The 18104-nt window shown below is 53.8% G+C and overlaps 2 protein-coding genes across 3 annotated transcripts; one reads left to right on the top strand and one right to left on the bottom strand.

The window, feature by feature from the left end:
* FTL (ferritin light chain) lies at window positions 1-1605 on the top strand. The gene is made up of 4 exons (XM_007168262.2): window positions 1-339; window positions 506-652; window positions 1005-1130; window positions 1295-1605. The coding sequence occupies exons 1-4, from the start codon at window positions 238-240 to the stop codon at window positions 1445-1447; spliced, it is 528 nt and encodes a 175-aa protein (XP_007168324.1). The 5' UTR covers window positions 1-237; the 3' UTR covers window positions 1448-1605.
* Window positions 1606-2989: 1384 nt separating this feature from the next.
* On the bottom strand, window positions 2990-17897 carry GYS1 (glycogen synthase 1). 2 transcript variants are annotated; one of them, XM_007168264.3, is made up of 16 exons: window positions 17584-17897; window positions 15956-16137; window positions 13825-14016; window positions 12452-12637; window positions 12065-12209; window positions 11107-11224; window positions 10693-10813; window positions 10273-10379; window positions 8982-9041; window positions 8813-8891; window positions 6999-7112; window positions 6584-6710; window positions 5492-5587; window positions 5137-5300; window positions 4597-4677; window positions 2990-4434 (listed from the first exon to the last, which is right to left on the bottom strand). In XM_007168264.3, exons 1-16 carry the CDS (start codon window positions 17699-17701, stop codon window positions 4111-4113), a joined length of 2214 nt encoding a protein of 737 aa, XP_007168326.1. In that variant the 5' UTR covers window positions 17702-17897; the 3' UTR covers window positions 2990-4110. The 2 variants fall into 2 exon arrangements, with proteins under 2 accessions (XP_007168326.1, XP_007168327.1); XM_007168265.3 differs by lacking the exon at window positions 15956-16137 and having other exon boundaries at window positions 17584-17643.
* Between the last annotated feature and the right edge of the window lie 207 nt (window positions 17898-18104).

Here is an 18104-nt window from a genome sequence, read left to right on the forward strand (position 1 = left end):
CGCATCCGTTTCCATTGCGCTCGGCGGTTCCCCGGATCTGTCTCTTGCTTCAACAGTGTTTGGACGGAACAGACCCAGGGTCGCCCTTTCCTCCAGCCTCCGACCACCCTCCAGCCTTCTGAGCCAGCCACTCATCTATCCACCCTCCAACCTTCGGAGTCAGGCACTCAGCTGTCCTCGGTCACCGGGACCAGCCGACACCATTTTTTGAGCCGAACTCCTTATTACTGATCAACCATGAGCTCCCAGATTCGTCAGAATTATTCCACCGAGGTGGAGGCCGCCGTCAACCGCCTGGTCAACATGCATCTGCGGGCCTCCTACACCTACCTCTCTCTGGTGAGGGTCCCCAGGACGCCTCTAGCCCAAGTTCCCCTCAGCTGCGCACCTCCGGCCCTTTGCGCACGCGCTGGCCTTCTTTGTCCTGTTGGATAGTCAGAAGGCGGAGTCCGCATGCCTGGCCTCGCCTCCTGCTAACCATTGTTCCCGCCATCTCTTCCCGCAGGGCTTCTATTTCGACCGCGACGATGTGGCTCTGGAGGGCGTGGGCCACTTTTTCCGCGAATTGGCCGAAGAGAAGCACGAGAGCGCCGAGCGCCTCTTGAAAATGCAAAACCAACGCGGCGGCCGCGCCCTCTTCCAGGACGTGCAGGTAAATAGTGTGTGGGCAGCGGACTACATCTCCCAACAGTCCCTGCACTAGAGGCCCCTTGACTGTAGCGGTGTAGGCACCGCGTTGGCTTCTCGGAGATTGAGTTCAGTCTTTTGTGGGTTATTACAGCTGGAGATCGAGGCGCACCCAGTTCTCCCAAGACGTGGCGGTCCAGAGCGCAGCGTGTAGTATCCTGGGACGTGTAGTTATAGGACACTGGGGAATGATAGATACAAACTCTTAGACGTTTTTTCCCGGTTAAGCCCTCTACTCTAGCAACTACTGGAAAATTAGTTTTTAGTCCTTTCCACAGTATGTGGCTAGTACTGAGCCGTTTCTGTTTTCGGTATAGAAGCCATCTCAAGATGAGTGGGGTAAAACTCAGGACGCTATGGAAGCCGCCATTAACATGGAGAAGAACCTCAACCAGGCCCTTCTGGATCTGCATGCCCTGGGTTGTGCCCGCGCAGACCCCCACGTAAGTATCTCCAGTCATGTCTATAAGACCTTCCCTGGAATGATGCTTACATACTAAGCATTGGCCTCATCTGATTGGGCAGATTTCCTTCTGAGCCTCCTTCCCCCATCTGTCACATTGTTAGATCTGTACGTGGCAACATTTTCTCCTCTTTTATCACTCAGCTCTGCGACTTCCTGGAGAGCCACTTCCTAGATGAGGAGGTGAAACTCATCAAGAAGATGGGTGACCACCTGACCAACCTCCGCAGGCTGGCTGGTCCCCAGGCTGGGCTGGGCGAGTATCTCTTCGAAAGGCTCACCCTCAAGCACGACTAGGAGCCTCCGGAGCCCAGTGGCCTTTGAGGAGCCCCTCTGGTGTCAGGGCTTCTGCCTGAAGCCCCTCTCTGCAGCCACTAGGCAGCTTTTTAACCACCCTGGAGCCCTCTCCCAAGCCTTGGACCAAATGGAAACAATAAAGCTTTTTGCAGCGGCTAGTGGTTTTGTGTGTGTATCCTGGGAAAAAAGGTGGGATCTATTTTCACAAGGCTTCTGGCTGCACTGGGCTGGCAGGGAGAGAGGAGTTTGGCGCTCTTTACTTCTAAGACATAATAACACCTGTGGTGTGTTGCAGTAGTGGGTTTTCTGCTTTGCCAGGCTGTTAACTGCCCCTCCTAAGATGGTAGAGTCCAGACTCCACGGAGAGTCTAGTAAAACCTGGCGTTGCTAGGTGGAAGCAGACAGCTGTTAAGGAGCTCAGTAATTAGAAACCGGTTCACATGAGCTATGTTGCTAGGCACTTGCCAAGCTCTGAAAGTACTCCGCCTCAATTCTGGGAGGCTAAGTAGAAATGAGAGCTCCTTTATATGGGTAAGTCAAGACAAACTGTAAATTACCCATGGTAACCGGGAGGCACACCCAGGTCTGACCTCCAAAGGCTGCTTGTTACAGGTGTGGAATTCAAGGCACATAATAGGTAGAACCTGGCTAGTGGGTCTGAGCAGCTGAGGGCACATGGTGTGAAAGAGGTGCTGAGCTAGGGGTTCAGGGCTCAGCACAGACAGAAATGGGATGTGAAATTATCCAGATGGGAACTGAAGAAACTTGAAGATGACTTAAGCAGCTGCTGGGTCCAAGCAATAAAACGATGTCAACTCTGACCCCCTACCCCATCCTATATTTGGTAGATGAATCTAAGAGGAAATGGCTGCTAGACAGCTGTTCTTTTGTCTGCTCAGCGCCATGCCCCTCCCGCTGGTAATTCTGGTGGGGGAGGGGACTCTTGGGTGTCACAAACACTGTGGCTAACAGAAAGATGATCACACATCCAAATTCAAACAATCAGAGCTTTCTACTCCCCTGAAAAGCGACTGATTCAGAGATGCACGTGTAGCCTAGGGACGATTAGAACTGAAAGGAGAAAAAGATTTTTTTCCAAAAGTAGAGTCATCCAGGGGACAGTAGGGCCAAAGTCCAGAGGCCAGAGTCCTAAAAACGTGCTCTAAGCCAGTGCTGTCCAATAGAACTTTTTGCAGTGATGGAAATGTTCTGTATCTGCGCTGTCCAGTAGGGTAGCCATGGGCCACATGTGGCCACAGTGGCTATTGAGCCCTTGCATATGGCTAGTGCTACTGAGGAATCTAAGAGCCTGAGCCAACTTTGCCACTTGCAAGTCGAGTCAAAAACAAGAGAGTTGCCTTCCTTTGAAATAACACTGGAATCCAGTGGCAATCCAAGTCTCCGAGACAGTAGAATGAGACAAGAGACCCGGGACTCAGCAGTGGGCAAGGGGAGGAATCAGAGGTGAAGAAGAGGGAGGGAAGAGGAGGGTGGGGCCAGGATTGAGGCCCACCAAGCCCTCCGGTCAGACTAGACCTGAGATTCTTAAATATAGATGTATTTTTTCATCTCTGGACACACTTCAATCACACCCCTTCTGCCCTCCCCCCTCCCAGTTGCAAACCAAGGGCAGCAGACACAGCACAGCACACGTGAGGGGCACCTCCCTTTCACCAAAGCCGGGGGCAGGGCACAGCTTAGGGATGGAAGAGGCTCGAGGTAAATATGGAGGTTCTAGAATCCAGTGGGCTGAGTTCTAGACCAGAGGGAAGGGGCCAGGATGCAGCAGTGGCGAGGTTCTAGATTTGGCAGCTGGGACCTAGAACCCAGTGGTTTCATGGTGGGTCTAAGCGGTTGGGGGTTATGTGTGCAGGTACTGGGGAAGACAGCCAGTTGTCCTCAGCAGAGGGATTCCCTGTAGGGCACAGGAGTTTAGAGATATGGGGAAGGAGGAGTAGGGTCTGGTCCAGAAAAGGCCAGAAAGGCATCTAGACCAAGACAGCTTGTTCTCCAGTAGGAATGAGAAGCCAAGTGTGGTTCTGCCCCCACTTGCTTGGCCAAAGTGCAGAGGAAGAAGGGAGCAGGGGTGGAGGGATCCTCCAGGCAGAGCCGGACACCCCGGGGAGGGCTAAATCAGAGTAAACACGAGTGCACTGGCCTGGAGCCCGAGTTCTGGAGTTAACCTGCATTAAGTCCCTGAAAGTGCCCCAGCTCTGGACTTGTCTCATTAGCAGGGACTCCACGTGGTTTCCAGTGCTTGGTGGCCCCGGGCCAGGCCTGAGCATGGCAGGCTCTGTATGCTGTAAAATTAGCAAGCCGCAAGGGGCTCAAGGAGTCCCAGCACAGAAGGCAACAGAGCAGGTTTCCGAAAACCTTTGGCACCATGGCAGGATAATGGCAGATTCCTGGCCTCTGGGATGGCCTGGGGGACTCCAGGGCACAGATTATGCATTCTGGAACCCAAGAAAGGCACGTTGTGGATTCTGGAGTGTTTGGGATTCCGACAGAGGAGCTAGAGGGGCTGGAGTGTATGGCGGAGGGGGTAGGGCTGTGGACCCCACAGAGGGTTGGGGATCTGGAGTGGAGTTTAGGGACAGCGCCATTCTGCATCCACCCTCCAGATAAGGGAGGCAGGGTTGGCAGGGGAGTGCGGGGCAGGGGTCTTAGTTGCGCTCCTCGCCCAGGGAGCTGGCGGGGCTGAGGGGCTCGCTGGGGGTGCTGACTGAGCTGGAGGGCGCTGTGTCCACCGAGCCGCGCTTGCTCCCGCCGGTTGAAGACGTGCAGGAGGCGCGGCGCGGCCACTCCGGGGCGCGGATATTGCGCCGGTCCTTGGCAGCCTCCTCGTCCTCGTCGTAGCGCTCGCCATCTTCATCGGGTGGTCCGTCCCGGGGCTCCTCCTCATCCTCGCTCTGGTGCGGGCTGGAGTGTCTCGACAGTGAGGGCGATGGTGGCACTGAGGCTGGCCGCGGGTAGCGGTAGCCCTGGGTCTGCGTACGGAGGTGTGGGCACAAACCGCATAGTGAGCAGAGGCCTCTACAGCCTGCCTGGGCGTCCAGCGTCCTTGAGGTCTTGCAACTAGAGGAGGGACACCCCACTTCACCCCACCCTTCTAGCTCCTGGCCCCCTAGAGAGACCCCGGGTCCACTTACCGCTTCAGCCTCGTGGGGCTCGTAGGTGAAATGTTCTGGAAAGGCCTTGGCCAGCGCCATGTGGCGTGCGCACATGTAGTACTTGTTGGGGGGAAAGAAGAGTGGGCGTCAGGGGTCAGGAGCGTGACCCCGCCCCCAGCAGGTTTGGAGGTGGGGTGAACCCTGGTTACACCTTTTATGCAGATGAGCACACCCTGCGGTGGTTTCCAGTTGGCCCCTCTGCCAATCATCCATCTTTCAGGCTGCACCCCTTATGTAGATAAGCAGAGCTGTGAATGGACAGTCTCTGAGCCACACCCCCTTAACAGGGGCGGAATTCTCCAGTCAGGTACCTCTTTGGCCGCACCCTTATGCAAATAGAGAACTTCCCACCTCGGTGGTCTTCCAGTCTGAAAGTTGATTCTTTTCTTAAAGGGACAGCGAGCGTTACAAATAGGAAGAGACCATGCCCTTTGCGCCAGCTTTCGAGGCACGGGGAATCAGAGACCCAGAGCCGTAAGTGACTGATTCACCAGCAGAGGACAGGGAGGGGAGTTATACCCGGCCTAGGTATTTCCAGTCCAGAAGGTCGGAGAGGCGCTCCGTGCGGTTCCGCTGGATAATGCGCTGCCGCCGGCTCTGCTGGCAGAAACTGTAGAGGAAGGAGGTGAGCTGCGAGCAAGAATCATCCAGGCCTCGGAAACGCCGGTCCAGAATGTAGATGCCTGTCGGGGCCAGGACGAGGTCTCAGAAAACAGATTGGGGAAACCTTCATTGTCTCTGGGGCTCTGCGGACACCAGGACGCCTCCTCCCACTGGGACTCAGGAGTCCACCCCCTCCTCTCTTAGTGACCCAAGAGACCACGCCCCTCCTTCCCAGGATCCAAGAGTCCCGGCTCTCATTCCGGGCGCTGACCGTAAGCTGAGGGGTCTGCGATGTGTTCCTCCATGAAGCAGCCGAAACCAGAAAGGTTGGTGGAGACACTGGGGATACCCATAACCGTGCACTCAGCTGCGGGAAGGCGTGAGAAAGGTCCGCTTAGCTTGCCCGTCTTTATTGCTTTAAATCCCAGTGAAAGCCCCAATGGCGCCCTCTATTGGCGCCTTTAATAAGAGCCGGGCGCTGTGCTGCGCAAGTCAGGAACCAGACAAATTAGGCTGTGCATTAAAGTATGTTAGTCCCTATTCCTTAGAGGGGAAGCTACTAGGCCCAGAAAAGGGAATTCATTTGCCCCAAGGCCTCAGGGTAAGGAAGAGTCCATAATTGGGTAATAAGGATGCTGATTTATTGAGCACGGTACTCTGGGCCAATGTCCACCATTTTAATTTATCCTCATGACCTATAAGACACCTTTTTGTGCCAGACTGCACTGTTTTGGTTGTCATAGCTTTATAGTCTGTTTTGACAAGAGGTAAGACAAGGTCTCTCATTATTACTATCACTGTGTACAGAGCACCTACTACACCTCGTTTACTCCCTTAAATAACGCTGAGAAATGCTTCAAGGAGTTTATTATAATTTTTATATAAGTGTTTCTAAAAACGTCTGTAAGCTGCAAAAGTAGGCACTACATATAACAAGGCTTATGGGAAAAATAGGGTTGGAGCTGGTCACACAAAACCTATGCACCATTTTAACCGGGGATGAAACTGCCAAATTTCCTAATCATCACACAAGCACAGTTTAAAAGACTTGTCAAATTACTCATCATTTAAGAAATATTACAGCAAATGTGGTATTTATTTTGCCTTAAAAACATATGAAAGTAGCTTGATCGTTAGTGAACCGTGCATTTAGCTGTTGTTGTTTTGGGGAACTAAACAGTAGCAAATTGGGAGAAATCACGTGTGAACTCTGACATCAGTCCTCTAGTTACTCACATGAGCTACTGTGTCACAAAAACACAGGAACAGACTGTTTCCATTGTTCCTGTTTTGCAAAGGAGGAGTTTGGAGCTCAGGGAGGGCCAGTCCCTTGTCCTGGGATCACTCCAGACGCTGAACTCACCTGGTGTGTAGCCCCAAGGCTCATAGTAGGAGGGGAAGACCCCAAGGTGGCAGCCACGGACAAACTCCTCGTAGTCCACAGGGAGCAGGGGGCTCGTGGAGGAGAGGAACTCCGGATGAAAAATAACCTGGCAGTGGAAAACAAGGGCTCAGCCCGAGCACCTTATTTAGCTACTCCCTGGGGATCCCAGAGAGGATGAAAAAGTTGTCTAAAGCCACACAAGACAGTGTCAGGACAAAGACTGGAATCCAAGTCTGTCTGCCTCAGAAATAAAGGTTCTTTCTAAACATTGCAATCCTTTGATATACCAGGGGAGATGGGGAATGTGAGGCTCAGGCTCCACCCCCCATATCACCGCCCTCCCCAGCACCACCACCCCCAACCATGCCCAACCCACCCTGGCCAGTGCCCTCACCTTGACCCTGTCGGCACTACTATTGAAGAGGCCAATTCGGCGGATGGTGGTCAAAATAGGATCTGAGGAGTCGTCCAGCATATTGTGGGTGCACACAGGAGGGAAAGACTGCCGCTGTAGGGGCCACAAGTGGGGTGGGAGGGGGGGTCAGGGAAGGGACAGAGGACTCCCTACTTCCCCATGAGCCATGCTCATCCTGGGGATCTAAGGAGACAATTCCCATCAGGTTGTGGAGCAACAAACCCAAGAGATTACCAGGAGTTGTAGATTTCCTACTTGGCTCTATGTGTAAAGGTTTTCTTTTCCCTTTAACCACCATAAGCCGAAAAGAAACTACAAACCCAGCTGTCTTAGAGGCAGAGCCAGTGTTAACATCCCTCACAGACTAGAGGGAGCTGTAGCTATCTTGTTCTGTACTCTGGGCTCTCATCAAAGAAACCCAAAGGGACGGTAACTCCCAGCAGTTGATGGGGGCTGTGCCTTTCAGGGGCTGCTTGCCGGAAGTTATAGTTTTCTTATGAAAATCCTGGATCTCTTTCTCTCCAAGTTCCTTTTACTCTCCATCCTGTATTCTCTCCACCTCCACCCTCAAAAGAGGCCCAAAGAAACCACAATTCCCAAGAGCCAGTGGAGGAAGACAGAGCTAGTGTGATAGCAGTCCCAGGGGCTGCTGGGATATATAGTTCTTTGCAGCTGTCCCATCATTCCTCTCATTAAAAGATCTATTCATCTTCAGTTTACTGACTCCAGGAGCCCAGGAAACTACAACTCCCAGCAGCCCCATGGCAGAAACATCCTCAGTGAGGCCGACTGCCTTAGGAACTACTGGAAATTATAGTTTCAAAAACAATTCACACCTTGTTTGTGCAACTTGGCTGTCTTGGTTTCCATTCCCCAGGATTGGGGGAAATCACCAACCCTGACCACAGGTACCAAAAACCCTTGACTCCAGAGGATAAAAGAACTCTAATTCCCAGAGGTTTCTGGGGCCAGGGGAGAGTCAAGGTAGCAGAAAGCCCTGGGGGCTGCTGGGAGTTGTAGTTCTCATTTGGTGACTGCCAATTTTCTCTAAGGTTTCCCACCCATCTAATTAACCCCAGGTATCTAAAGAAGCTACAACTCCCAGGGGTATTTGGAGACTAAGACACAACCAGTGGGATAAGAAACAGTAGCTGCTGAAAGTTTTCAATGTTCTTCAGTGAATAACTGCTGTTTTTTGTTGTTGTTATTATGGTTGTTTTTTCTTCTTCTTTGATCGCACCATGCGGCACGTGGGATCTTAGGCCCCAACCAGGGATCGAACCTGCACCCCCTGTATTTGAAGCACAGAGTCTTAACCACTGGACTGCCAGGGAAGTCCCGAAATAATTTTTTTAGCTGACCTGGCTCTATCCCTAGAGGCCCAACAAAACTACCACTCCCAGCAGTCTCTGGGGGAAGAGGTGGAGGTAGCTTGCAGCAAGGCCCAGGGTTAGCTGGGAGTTGCAGTTCTCCTTTTGTGGCTATCTTGACTTTAGTTTAAGGTCCTTCCACCTTTTGTTCATGGATCCCCAAGGACTCAAAGAAACTACAACTCCCAGCAGCCTCTGTGGCAGAAAAAGCTGTGGGAAAGCAGGCTGCCCTAAAGGCTTCTGGGAATTGAAGTTCTACCAGTCAGCTCACACACACCCTTCTGACTTCAGAATTGATTCCTTGAATAAGGGCTGCCAACAAAGCAGAACTCCCACCCATCTCTGGAGTCAGAGCTAACACGGCAAGCTGCCTCCAGGGCTGCTGGGAATTGCCATCTTTCGACTCAGGAGTCCAGACCATACCTGCGTGGCAAAGATGGCTCTTTTCATCATAGTGAAGTCCTCCTTGTCCAGCATCTTGTTCATGTCTGGGAGGCTCCCCCTGTAAGGCGAGCAGGGGGATGCATCTGGGAATGGGTGATGAGAGGGTTTAGAGCCCAGGAGGATGCAGGGCTGAGGGCGGGACACTCACACCAGCAAGGATTCATAAAGCTTCCTCCCAAACTTCTCCTTCACTGTGTTGGCCGTATCCCTGGAAGGAGCAGAGCGACAACATCACTTATAGACCAGCTGCCATTTATTGTTAGGCTTCTGGGGCAGCTGGGAAGTTGAGGTCTGAGCAGAGAAGCTCTGGGAATTTCTGGCTGGAAGATGGGGACTCGGGGAATAGGCCCTGGAAGGCTCGGATCCCTTGTGCTTTGCATCAGCTCTGCGGCCAAGGACAGGTGGCCTTCCCTCTCTGACTTCAATGCCTCATCTGTCAGATGGGGATAAAAATAGAAGCACCCTCAAAGGTTTGCAGTGAGAATTCGATGAGGTCATGACAAAAAGTGCACAGTGCCCATCGCACAGTGAGCCTTCCAAAAATGTCAGCTATTATTAGGACTTGGTCTAGTCCTGGTAGTCGTGATGCTGAGCCCCATTTTATAAAAAGGGAAAATTACATTCTGAGAGAGGAAAATGTATGGACACAAGTAAAGCTAGCAAAGAGTGCCACCCTACAACTTCATTAACATTCCTCTGTTCATGGTCCTCTCGTAGCTCTGGCCTCATTTTCTACCCCATCTCCCTAGGGTACTCTGCTTCAGCCCCGCTGGCTTCCTTGCTGTTTCTCAAACATACCTCAGGGCCTTTGCACTTGCCATTCCCTCTGCCTGAAATGCTGTTCCCCAGATACACACAGGGCTTCCTCCCTCGTTTCCTCTCTTGGTCTCTACTTGCTGGCACTTACTCAGTGTGGCCTGTCCTGACAACCCTGTCTTATATTCCAGTCCTGCTTTTTTTTTGCCAGAGCACTTTCTATAGAACTTTCTAGAATGTGAACACAATGAGGGCAGGGATTTTATCTTTCTGCCTCACAGCTGTGTTCCCAGTGCCTAGAACAGCACCTTGCACACAGTAGGAGCTCAAGAAATAGCTGATGGCTAATGAGTGTTTTTCACAGATGAGGAAACTGAGACTTGAAAACGGGGAGTGGTTTGCCTAAAGTCACAAAGCCAGAGCAGGACAGGGGCATGAGCGGGATCTCGCCAGCTTGATACCAGAGCCCTGGTCATGCTGTCACACTTGTCCTGCCTGCGACTGCGACTTCGTACTGCCCCCGAGCTGCAGGCATCTGGAGCAAGTAACTTTGCTGGGAATCAGGTGGGGGATGGGTTGATCATGTCACAGATGACAAAACTGAGACTCCAGGAGAAACAGGGGACCCAAAGCACACAGCTGGGAGTGGGAGCGGCAGGGATGCCGGGCCGAGGGCTGCTGACCAAAGCTGCTTGCGCACGGCTTGGCCCTTAAGGGTTTCCACGTTGAAATTGTTGGTCCGAGCTGGCATGATGAAGAAGGCAACCACTGTCTGCTCGCTGCCATTCACCTGGGGCAGAGGAAAGGGAGGGTGTGTGTGTGTGTGCGTGCATGTGAGTGTGTGAGGATCACATGGGAGAAGGCTGAGAACACCCACCCTTTTCCACCCCCCAAGACCACGAGGACCCTGCCATGCCCCTTACTGTCAAGGAGAATTACAGGACAGAGCTACCATTCCCACGAGGACTCTGATCTTCTTTCTGGGTCCCTACACTCCTGTTTTACACATAGGTTTCCCTGCCCCCACCTCCCCAGGTCTCCGTTCTCCCCAGTCATGTACTGATTTTCTCATCCTCCTTGTCCCCTTGCAGCCCAGGCCTTACTCTGAGCAGATAGTTGAGCCGGGCCAAGGCCTCCAGGAAGACATCAGCCCCCTTGTTGGAGAATTCGTAGCGGCCAGCAATAAAGAAGTACAAGGTCTTGTCCAAGTTGAAGTCCAGGTGCCTAAAGAAGCCACAAGACAGGGTGAAGCCAAGACCCTCACCCACTAGCCCCAGCCTTGAAACTACAAACCCCAGAAGCCACAGGGGCAAAGAACATCTTAGGACAGAGGCATCATGGGAACTCCTGGGAATTGTTCTTTTCTCCTTAGATGGGGATTTCCTTAAATACTCAGCCATTGTTCTGGTGCTCAAGAACTCAAGAGGCTGAGCCCTCAGCTGTCCCCTCTGTTGGCCCCAGGAGTCTGGGTTCCCAACCACCATCTCTCTCAAGACCTAGGTATCTGGCTTACATACCCATAAAAATGGCCCCGCACAAACTCCTGGATTCGAGCCTTGCTCTGAGCATGGAGGTTCTGGAACTCATGCATGGCAGAGAATTTCTTCACATTCAGTCCATTGGGGGTCACGATATCTGGGATTGGGGGAGAAGGTCCCACATTTCATTTCTTCATTTCTTCGTTCAGATCAATGTGGCTGAATGAATAAATGAAGGAAAGACCCCTTTCCTTTCACAATGTCTTTGTTTTGATAGCTCCCCAGTGAGCTCCTGTGGTGACCCAGCTGCCCTGCCACTCAGATACTTTCTTGCCCAATATTGCATGCTTATATTCACAAGCCTGACTACAACTCCCATCAGCCCCTGTGAATGGCTAACTAGACAGGGAACAGGGCAACATCGGGGCTTCTGGGAGTTGTAGCTCTTTTGTTTCCCCTATGCCACCCTGAGCTGGGGGAATGAGTCAATGTCCCCATCCTGCTTCTCTATCTTCAAGCCTCTTTTAGGGCCCCAACCATTTCCTATTCTCATAGAAATTAAAGCATATCAGTGAAAAACTATAACCTCCATCAGCTCCTGGGGCAAAATTCCAGGAATATAAGGAGCTGGACAGCCAAAGGTCTTCTGGGAGTTATAGTTCTCACCTTATACCCATTGAGAATGGATGCTATAGTTTGGGAAGAATAACTGGTTCCAACACTGCTTTTCTCAAAAACAAAATCCAAGGAACCTCCTTCCTCTTTCAGAAGACCAATATCTACATTAGCCAGTAAAAGAATTTTACCATTTCTGAAATTAAAGAAACTATACTTCCTATTAGCCTCTAGGGCATGCAGCCAGGCAGCCTCATATTCAGGTCACCAACCTAGGGCATTCTAGGAGGTGTAGTTCTCTGCTCTTTACAGCAAAAACATTGGAACAGGCCTTGGCATAGACTACCCCGTTTATGTCTACGGACCCAGGCCTATTTCCTACCTGGTTTCCTTTTGAGTAGGTGCTGAGCCTCAATGGCGGTAATCTGGGACACAGTAGTGAAGACATGAGCGCAGTGGGCTGCCGCCCGCTCCATGCAGTAGCGGTGATAGATTTGCCTCTCACCTGCTTCCTTGTCCACGTTGAACTGGGTAGGGAGGGAGGGCAATCAGCTTAGAAGAACTGGGGAGAAGACAGGCGGTCCAGACTCCAGGGTCTTAGGGGAGACTGGGCCTTGAAGCTGGACTCCTGGGCCTGAGGGTGGAGGGGCTGGGGACTTGGATTCCTGGGTCCTGGGGGAAGAGAGAACTTGATCCCCTTGGGCTTCGCAGACAGCCTTGGGCTGTCCTGAAATATTGGCAACCCCCATCTGCCACGCTCCCAGCTCACATTCTCCAGGTTGTTGTAGAAGTCCACGGCACCGGCACACAGGTATCGCCCCAGCAGTGTGGCGTGGGTCGTGAAGATGGTAGCCACGGGCAGCCGCCGGGCACGGCACAGGCAGAGCCCGATGCCCGCCAACCACTCATGGAAGTGTGCAACCACATGTGGCTTCTCCTCGCTCTGGGCCAGGAACTGTGGGGCAATAGGGATAGGGCCACTGTGTCTCCATGTGTGTTGTGAAGACAACCAGCAATCCCCAACGTGGATGAGGAAGCAGGGGAGAGGTCAATCTATCCCCACAACCGCACAGAGTGGGTGGTGACCCATTGCAATCCCCATGGGACAAGGAGCTCTAAATCCTTAAGGCAGCCAGACTAGCTGACCTCATTCCCAGAGGCTGATGGGAGCTGTGTTTTTTTGACCAACCTTCTAAGTCCCAGAAGGGCTGAATTGGAAAGACCAAAGTTTTAGTGTCCCCAAGTCCTGAACACAATTCCTGGACACCTTTTATGTCAATCAAGAGTAGACCTGGGGGGGCTTCCCTGGTGGCGCAGTGGTTGAGAATCTGCCTGCCAATGCAGGGGACACGGGTTCGAGCCCTGGTCTGGGAAGATCCCACATGCCGCGGAGCAACTGAGCCCGTGAGCCACAACTACTGAGCCTGCGCATCTGGAGCCTGTGCTCTGCAACAAGAGAGGCCGCGACAGTGAGAGGCCCGCGCACTGCGATGAAGAGTGGCCCCCGCTCGCTGCAACTAGAGAAAGCCCTCGCACAGAAACGAAGACCCAACACAGCCCAAATAAATAAATAAATAAATAAATAAATAAAATTAAAAACAAAAAGAGTAGACCTGTACCGGATACTGGTTGAAGGACTACAACTCCCAGAATGCCCTAGGAGCAGCCAATTCATAAACTGTCCCAGGGTATGGGAAACAAAGTTTCTTGAGCTTTTTAAAACTTAAGAAAGGGCCCAAATTGGGGTTCCTGGTTCCCAGATAGGCTGGGGATTCCCAAACATCCGGGGACCCACCTGAGAGCCAAGTCCCGCCCATATTAGAGAACTATAACTCCCAGAACTCCCTGGGGGTGAGCCCTCCCGTCAAGCCAGCCTGCCCAAGAGCTAATGGCTTAGAATTCCTATGTTTGGAAGACTGGAGTAAATGAAGCTGGGGTTGGGAGACTGGGTCTCTTGAGGAAAGAAGAATCTTGGCCCCTGGATGTCCATATTGCCAGAGATCAGAGTTAATCCTCGGTTTAAAGGACTACAACTCCCAGAATGCTCTGGGAGACACTAGCCACCCTCTGGCCTCGGATGGCCATTGTAATTTGGGGCCTGGAGTCGAAAGGAGTGACACGGCGATTGGCAGTGGGGCCTACCTCACCCAGGAACCAGGTGGTGAGGAAGCCAAAAAGGACGGCGTCGTTGCCTTCCCGGTCGTACCAGGGCACCCCGATGTTGCACGTGTCCCATAGCTCTCCCTTCCAGCGCTCCAGGGCCCAGGCTGAGGCCCCCACGTCGAGGAGCACCACCAGGGGGCCCCCCTCGATCAGCCAGCGCCCGAAATACACCTGCAGGGGGACACAGGGAGGCTTAGGGTTTTGGCCACCTGTCTCTGGGCACAGCAACTGCGTTTCTCCCATCCCCAGGGAGACGTCTGGGCTCATGGCCTCGGTGCTTCTACCTTCTGTTTCTGTATCTGCTGCTAATTTCTCACCTGCTGCCTTATTTCTCTACTTGCCATTAGTTATTCCCACCACAATTTTTTCCCATCTCGGCTGCAGCATCTCCCTATCCCTTGCTTAGTTTCTCTAACAGTTGCCTCTCTTCTCTACTTATAAACCCACATTGCACATGTCCTGTCTCTGTGCCCCCACTGCCTTATTTTTCCACCCTGCTAATCATTTCTCCAGCCCGCTGCCTTGCTTCTGTGTTCGCTGCCACAGTTCTCTCACCAACCATAATGCTGCTTTCTCCCATTATCTTTCCTTTCTGCCGCTCACTCCTTGTACTGGCTCCTTCTTCTTCCACTCGCTCCCTTGTTTCTGATCCTTTCGCCATGTATTTGTCACCTGCTTCCTCTTTCCTCTGCCCATAGGCCCGTCTTGTACTTCACAGCCTCATTTCTAACACTGCCCACCCACTGCCCATGCACGGGGGCTACATTTATCTACCCACTGCCGTGTTTCTAAGCCTCGTGGTCGCATTTCTGGCCCTGCCACGATTCATTGATCTGTTGCTTTCCTCCTGAGACCGTGGCCCAGATTCTGGGTCTGCTGCCACAGCTCTATGCAGCCGACAAGCCGTCCTACTCCTCCCCAACCTGGCTTTTCCCGGCTTTGGGAGCCTGACCCCCTATGCTCCTCCCCCTCCCAGCTGTTGTCTGCCCTTTTGCTGGGGGGGCTATTCTTAGGCCCCCAGCACATGGACAGCAGGTGCCATGGGGGAGGGACTGGGCTGTCCTAGGGTTCCTTAGGGACACAGTCCCGTCTAACTGGACTCCAGACCCCACCCCAAATCAGAGGCTGTGAATGAAGGCAGCATTGTACCTCTCCCTCCTAGACCCCGATGTCTGTACCTCAGCCCTGCTGCCTTATGGCCCTCTCCCTGGGGGACAGCCACCTCTCTGTCCTCATCCTTCAATCCTCATTGGGTGCCTGGGACTCTCCCCTCCTCTTTTTTTATTTTCCCCCTCCTCCTTTTAATTCCTGGCTGCGCATCCAAAACTCTGTCCCCTGGGTTTGCCTGCCTACCTCTTCTCTCTTCCTCAATACTCCATCGTCCTCTCTCCTTCGAGATCCTTCTCTCTAAAACATCAGGCTACCTCTTTTCTGTATCTGGACTCTGTCTGTCTCCCTACTGCTCTAACCACTGGGGCCACCATCACTTTTTGGAACACTCAGCCTTTCTCCATCTGGCTTTCTCCTTTGCCTGCCTGGCCACCTCACTCTGCACGTGTGGCTGCTTTCAGTAATAATGATGATGATAATAATAACCACGACGATAACAGCTCACAGACAGTACTCACTGCATGCCAGGACCTGGGCTGAAGACTTTTTATGAACTATTTCATCCTCCCCGGAAGCCTATAAGGCGGATGCTATTAGCATGTTCATTCGCCAAGGTCACAAGGCAGGAAGCAGAGAAGGCGAATTTGAACTTCAGGCTCCAGAACTCCTGCTCTGGCCTCCTGCCTCACCCCCAAGCCCACCTCCCCTGGGTTTTGTCTGGCTGTCCATCTAGCTCTTTTCCTCTCTCTGGATCTGAGGATCTCGGCCTCTTGGGACCATCTTTCAGTCTGTCTCATACCTGCTGTCTTAGAGCTGGGGGTTCACCCACTCACTTCACGGGGTCCTGCATCTGTCTGAGTGTCTGTCAGATGTCTGCCCGGGAAAGTGCTGGGCCATCCTGAGTTTCTGTCCATGCCTCCCTCTCTCCCTGGGGCTGTCCATCCCCTGCTCCTTCTCTTTCTGCTGCCCCCACCCTGCCCTCGGCCGGGCCATGTCCCACCTTGCAGCCCTTGCTGTTCATGGAGTCCAGCGTCCTCTTCAGGGCTGGGGTCGGGGGCTCGAGCAGTTCCACCTGGGTCCTCACGCCCTGCTCCGTGTACGGTCCCACCAGGTAGTAGTTGTCGCCCCACTCATCCCCTGTCACCTTCGCCTTCGTCTGCAGCACCGTGTAGATGCCACCCACTGTGGGCCCAAGTGCGTGAGGGCAGGCCCCAGCAGAGGTCCACAGATCTGGGGCCTGGGGCAGGGTCGGGGTGGGGGGCGGCTGCGGGAGCCCCAGACCTCTGGCTCGGAGGGAAAAGGGGCCTGGGAGCCTACACTTCAGAGTCAGAGGAAGGAGGGGAGAGGGTGGTGATGGACGGTACTCTTGGGACTATGGGAGAAGGGGGCTGGGGTCGGGACTTGAAGGGAGGAGGTGCTGAGTCTGAGAGAAGGGGCTGGGGGCCTAGGCTTCTAGGTGTGAGGGAATTAGGGGCTGGGGCTGAGGAGGACAGAAGCTGACAAGGGTTATTAGGGCCTAGCTTCTTGAGTTCCCAGCTTACAGGAGCTGGATTTAAATTCCCAGTCAGGCTCCAGGACACAGTAAGGGAGAATCCCTCTTCATGGCCTCATTTAGGGTCTCGGAGTTGCCCAAAAGAAGCCAGAGCTGTAATTCCTCACCCCCCAGGGATTCTGCCGACCTGTCCCTCAGTTCCCTCTCCCCACGTGGGGACACAGGCATGCAGGGCCCTGCCCCTCCCATGACTCCATTCCAGACCCAGAAGTCTGGGCCTCCAGCCTCCTTACCTCCTGAAGCCTGGGCCCTGGAGATCCATGTCTCCATGTTCACAGACCTCCCCTTTCTCTCCCAAGACTCAGCAAAGCAAAATCCCAGCTCCCTTTCTTCTGTGGAGCTAGACTGCCTAGCTCTTGGGATTCCAGCCCCAGCCTTCTCCAAACCCAGAACCTCAGGCCCTTTGGAGCCCGGAACCCAGAAATCCAGGCCCCCAGCCACTCCCATCCCAGGGCCCAGGCCCTGACCAGCTTAGGACTTCCCAGCCTTTCCCCATTCCTGCGCGCATGTGTCTGAGGCTACAGGCTCCTCTACTTCTAAGAACCCAGAGCTCAGGCCCTCAGAACCCAGGCATCCAGGCCCTAACTCTCTCTCACCCTAGAATCTAAGAATTAGGGTCTCCAGCCTCTTCACAACTTTACTCTCAAATGACCAGTTCCCCCAAATTCTCCCACCACGATTCATGCATCGTATCTCCAAGTGGGCTCTCTCCCAAATCCGGAGTTACATCCCAAGACCCTTCCCCCTAGGGCCACAGTTCTGAAGTGCAAAACCCCTCCCCCCAACTCCTTCCCTATTGAGGACCCAGGTCTCTGGTCTGTTTTCATTTTAGCCCCCTCACCCCTAGGACCCAGGACCTGGGTTTCCAACCTCCTTTCATCTTAGGCGACTCATCCCCTCCCTCCAGGGCCCAGGAGACAAACTCCAGTCCCTCCCCAAGGACACAGGAGTCACAGGCTCCTTGCCCAGGACCCAAGAGTCATGCCATGCAGCCTCGTTCCTCTGTTACTCTACAGTTCCGGGCCCCCACCCCCGACTGCCCTTCTCGTCCGGGTCCCTCCGCCCGGCGTGCTCACCCTTGTTGGCCACCTCCCAGGCCACCTCAAAGAGCACTGTGTTCTCCAGGTCGAATTCATCCTCCCAATCCTCCAGTCCTGGCAGTGAGGACACGGACAAAGTGCGGTTTAGAGGCATGGCCGACGCGGTTAGAGGGCTCCGGGGGCCACAGGTGGGGGCCCCAGAGGTGTCTGAGGAATGCACTGGGCAGGGCGCTGGGCCAGGTAGCTGGTGCCCGACGGGAAGCTTGCACCACCCTCGGCTTCCTATTGCACGACCGCACTCCCGCCTAGAGCGCTCGGACCGGGGCCGGAGGCGGCCGCAGCGTCACTGAGCCCAGTGGGGGTTCCTGCAGTGAAACCTTGCGGCCACCAGGAGGCGGTGCCCGCCCCCCGGCCAGCGCCATTGGTCTGCGCCCGGGGGCGGGGCTCCCGCGTCTCTCATTGGTGGACAGTGCAGGGTTCGCTCAGCCCCGCCACCGCCTTGGCTGCTGGTGCGAGCTCCAGTGGGCGGGGCTTGTCGCTGCGCTAGCTGATTGGCC

Source organism: Balaenoptera acutorostrata, chromosome 19 (genome assembly GCF_949987535.1).
Source record: "Balaenoptera acutorostrata chromosome 19, mBalAcu1.1, whole genome shotgun sequence".
NCBI lineage: Eukaryota > Metazoa > Chordata > Mammalia > Artiodactyla > Balaenopteridae > Balaenoptera > Balaenoptera acutorostrata.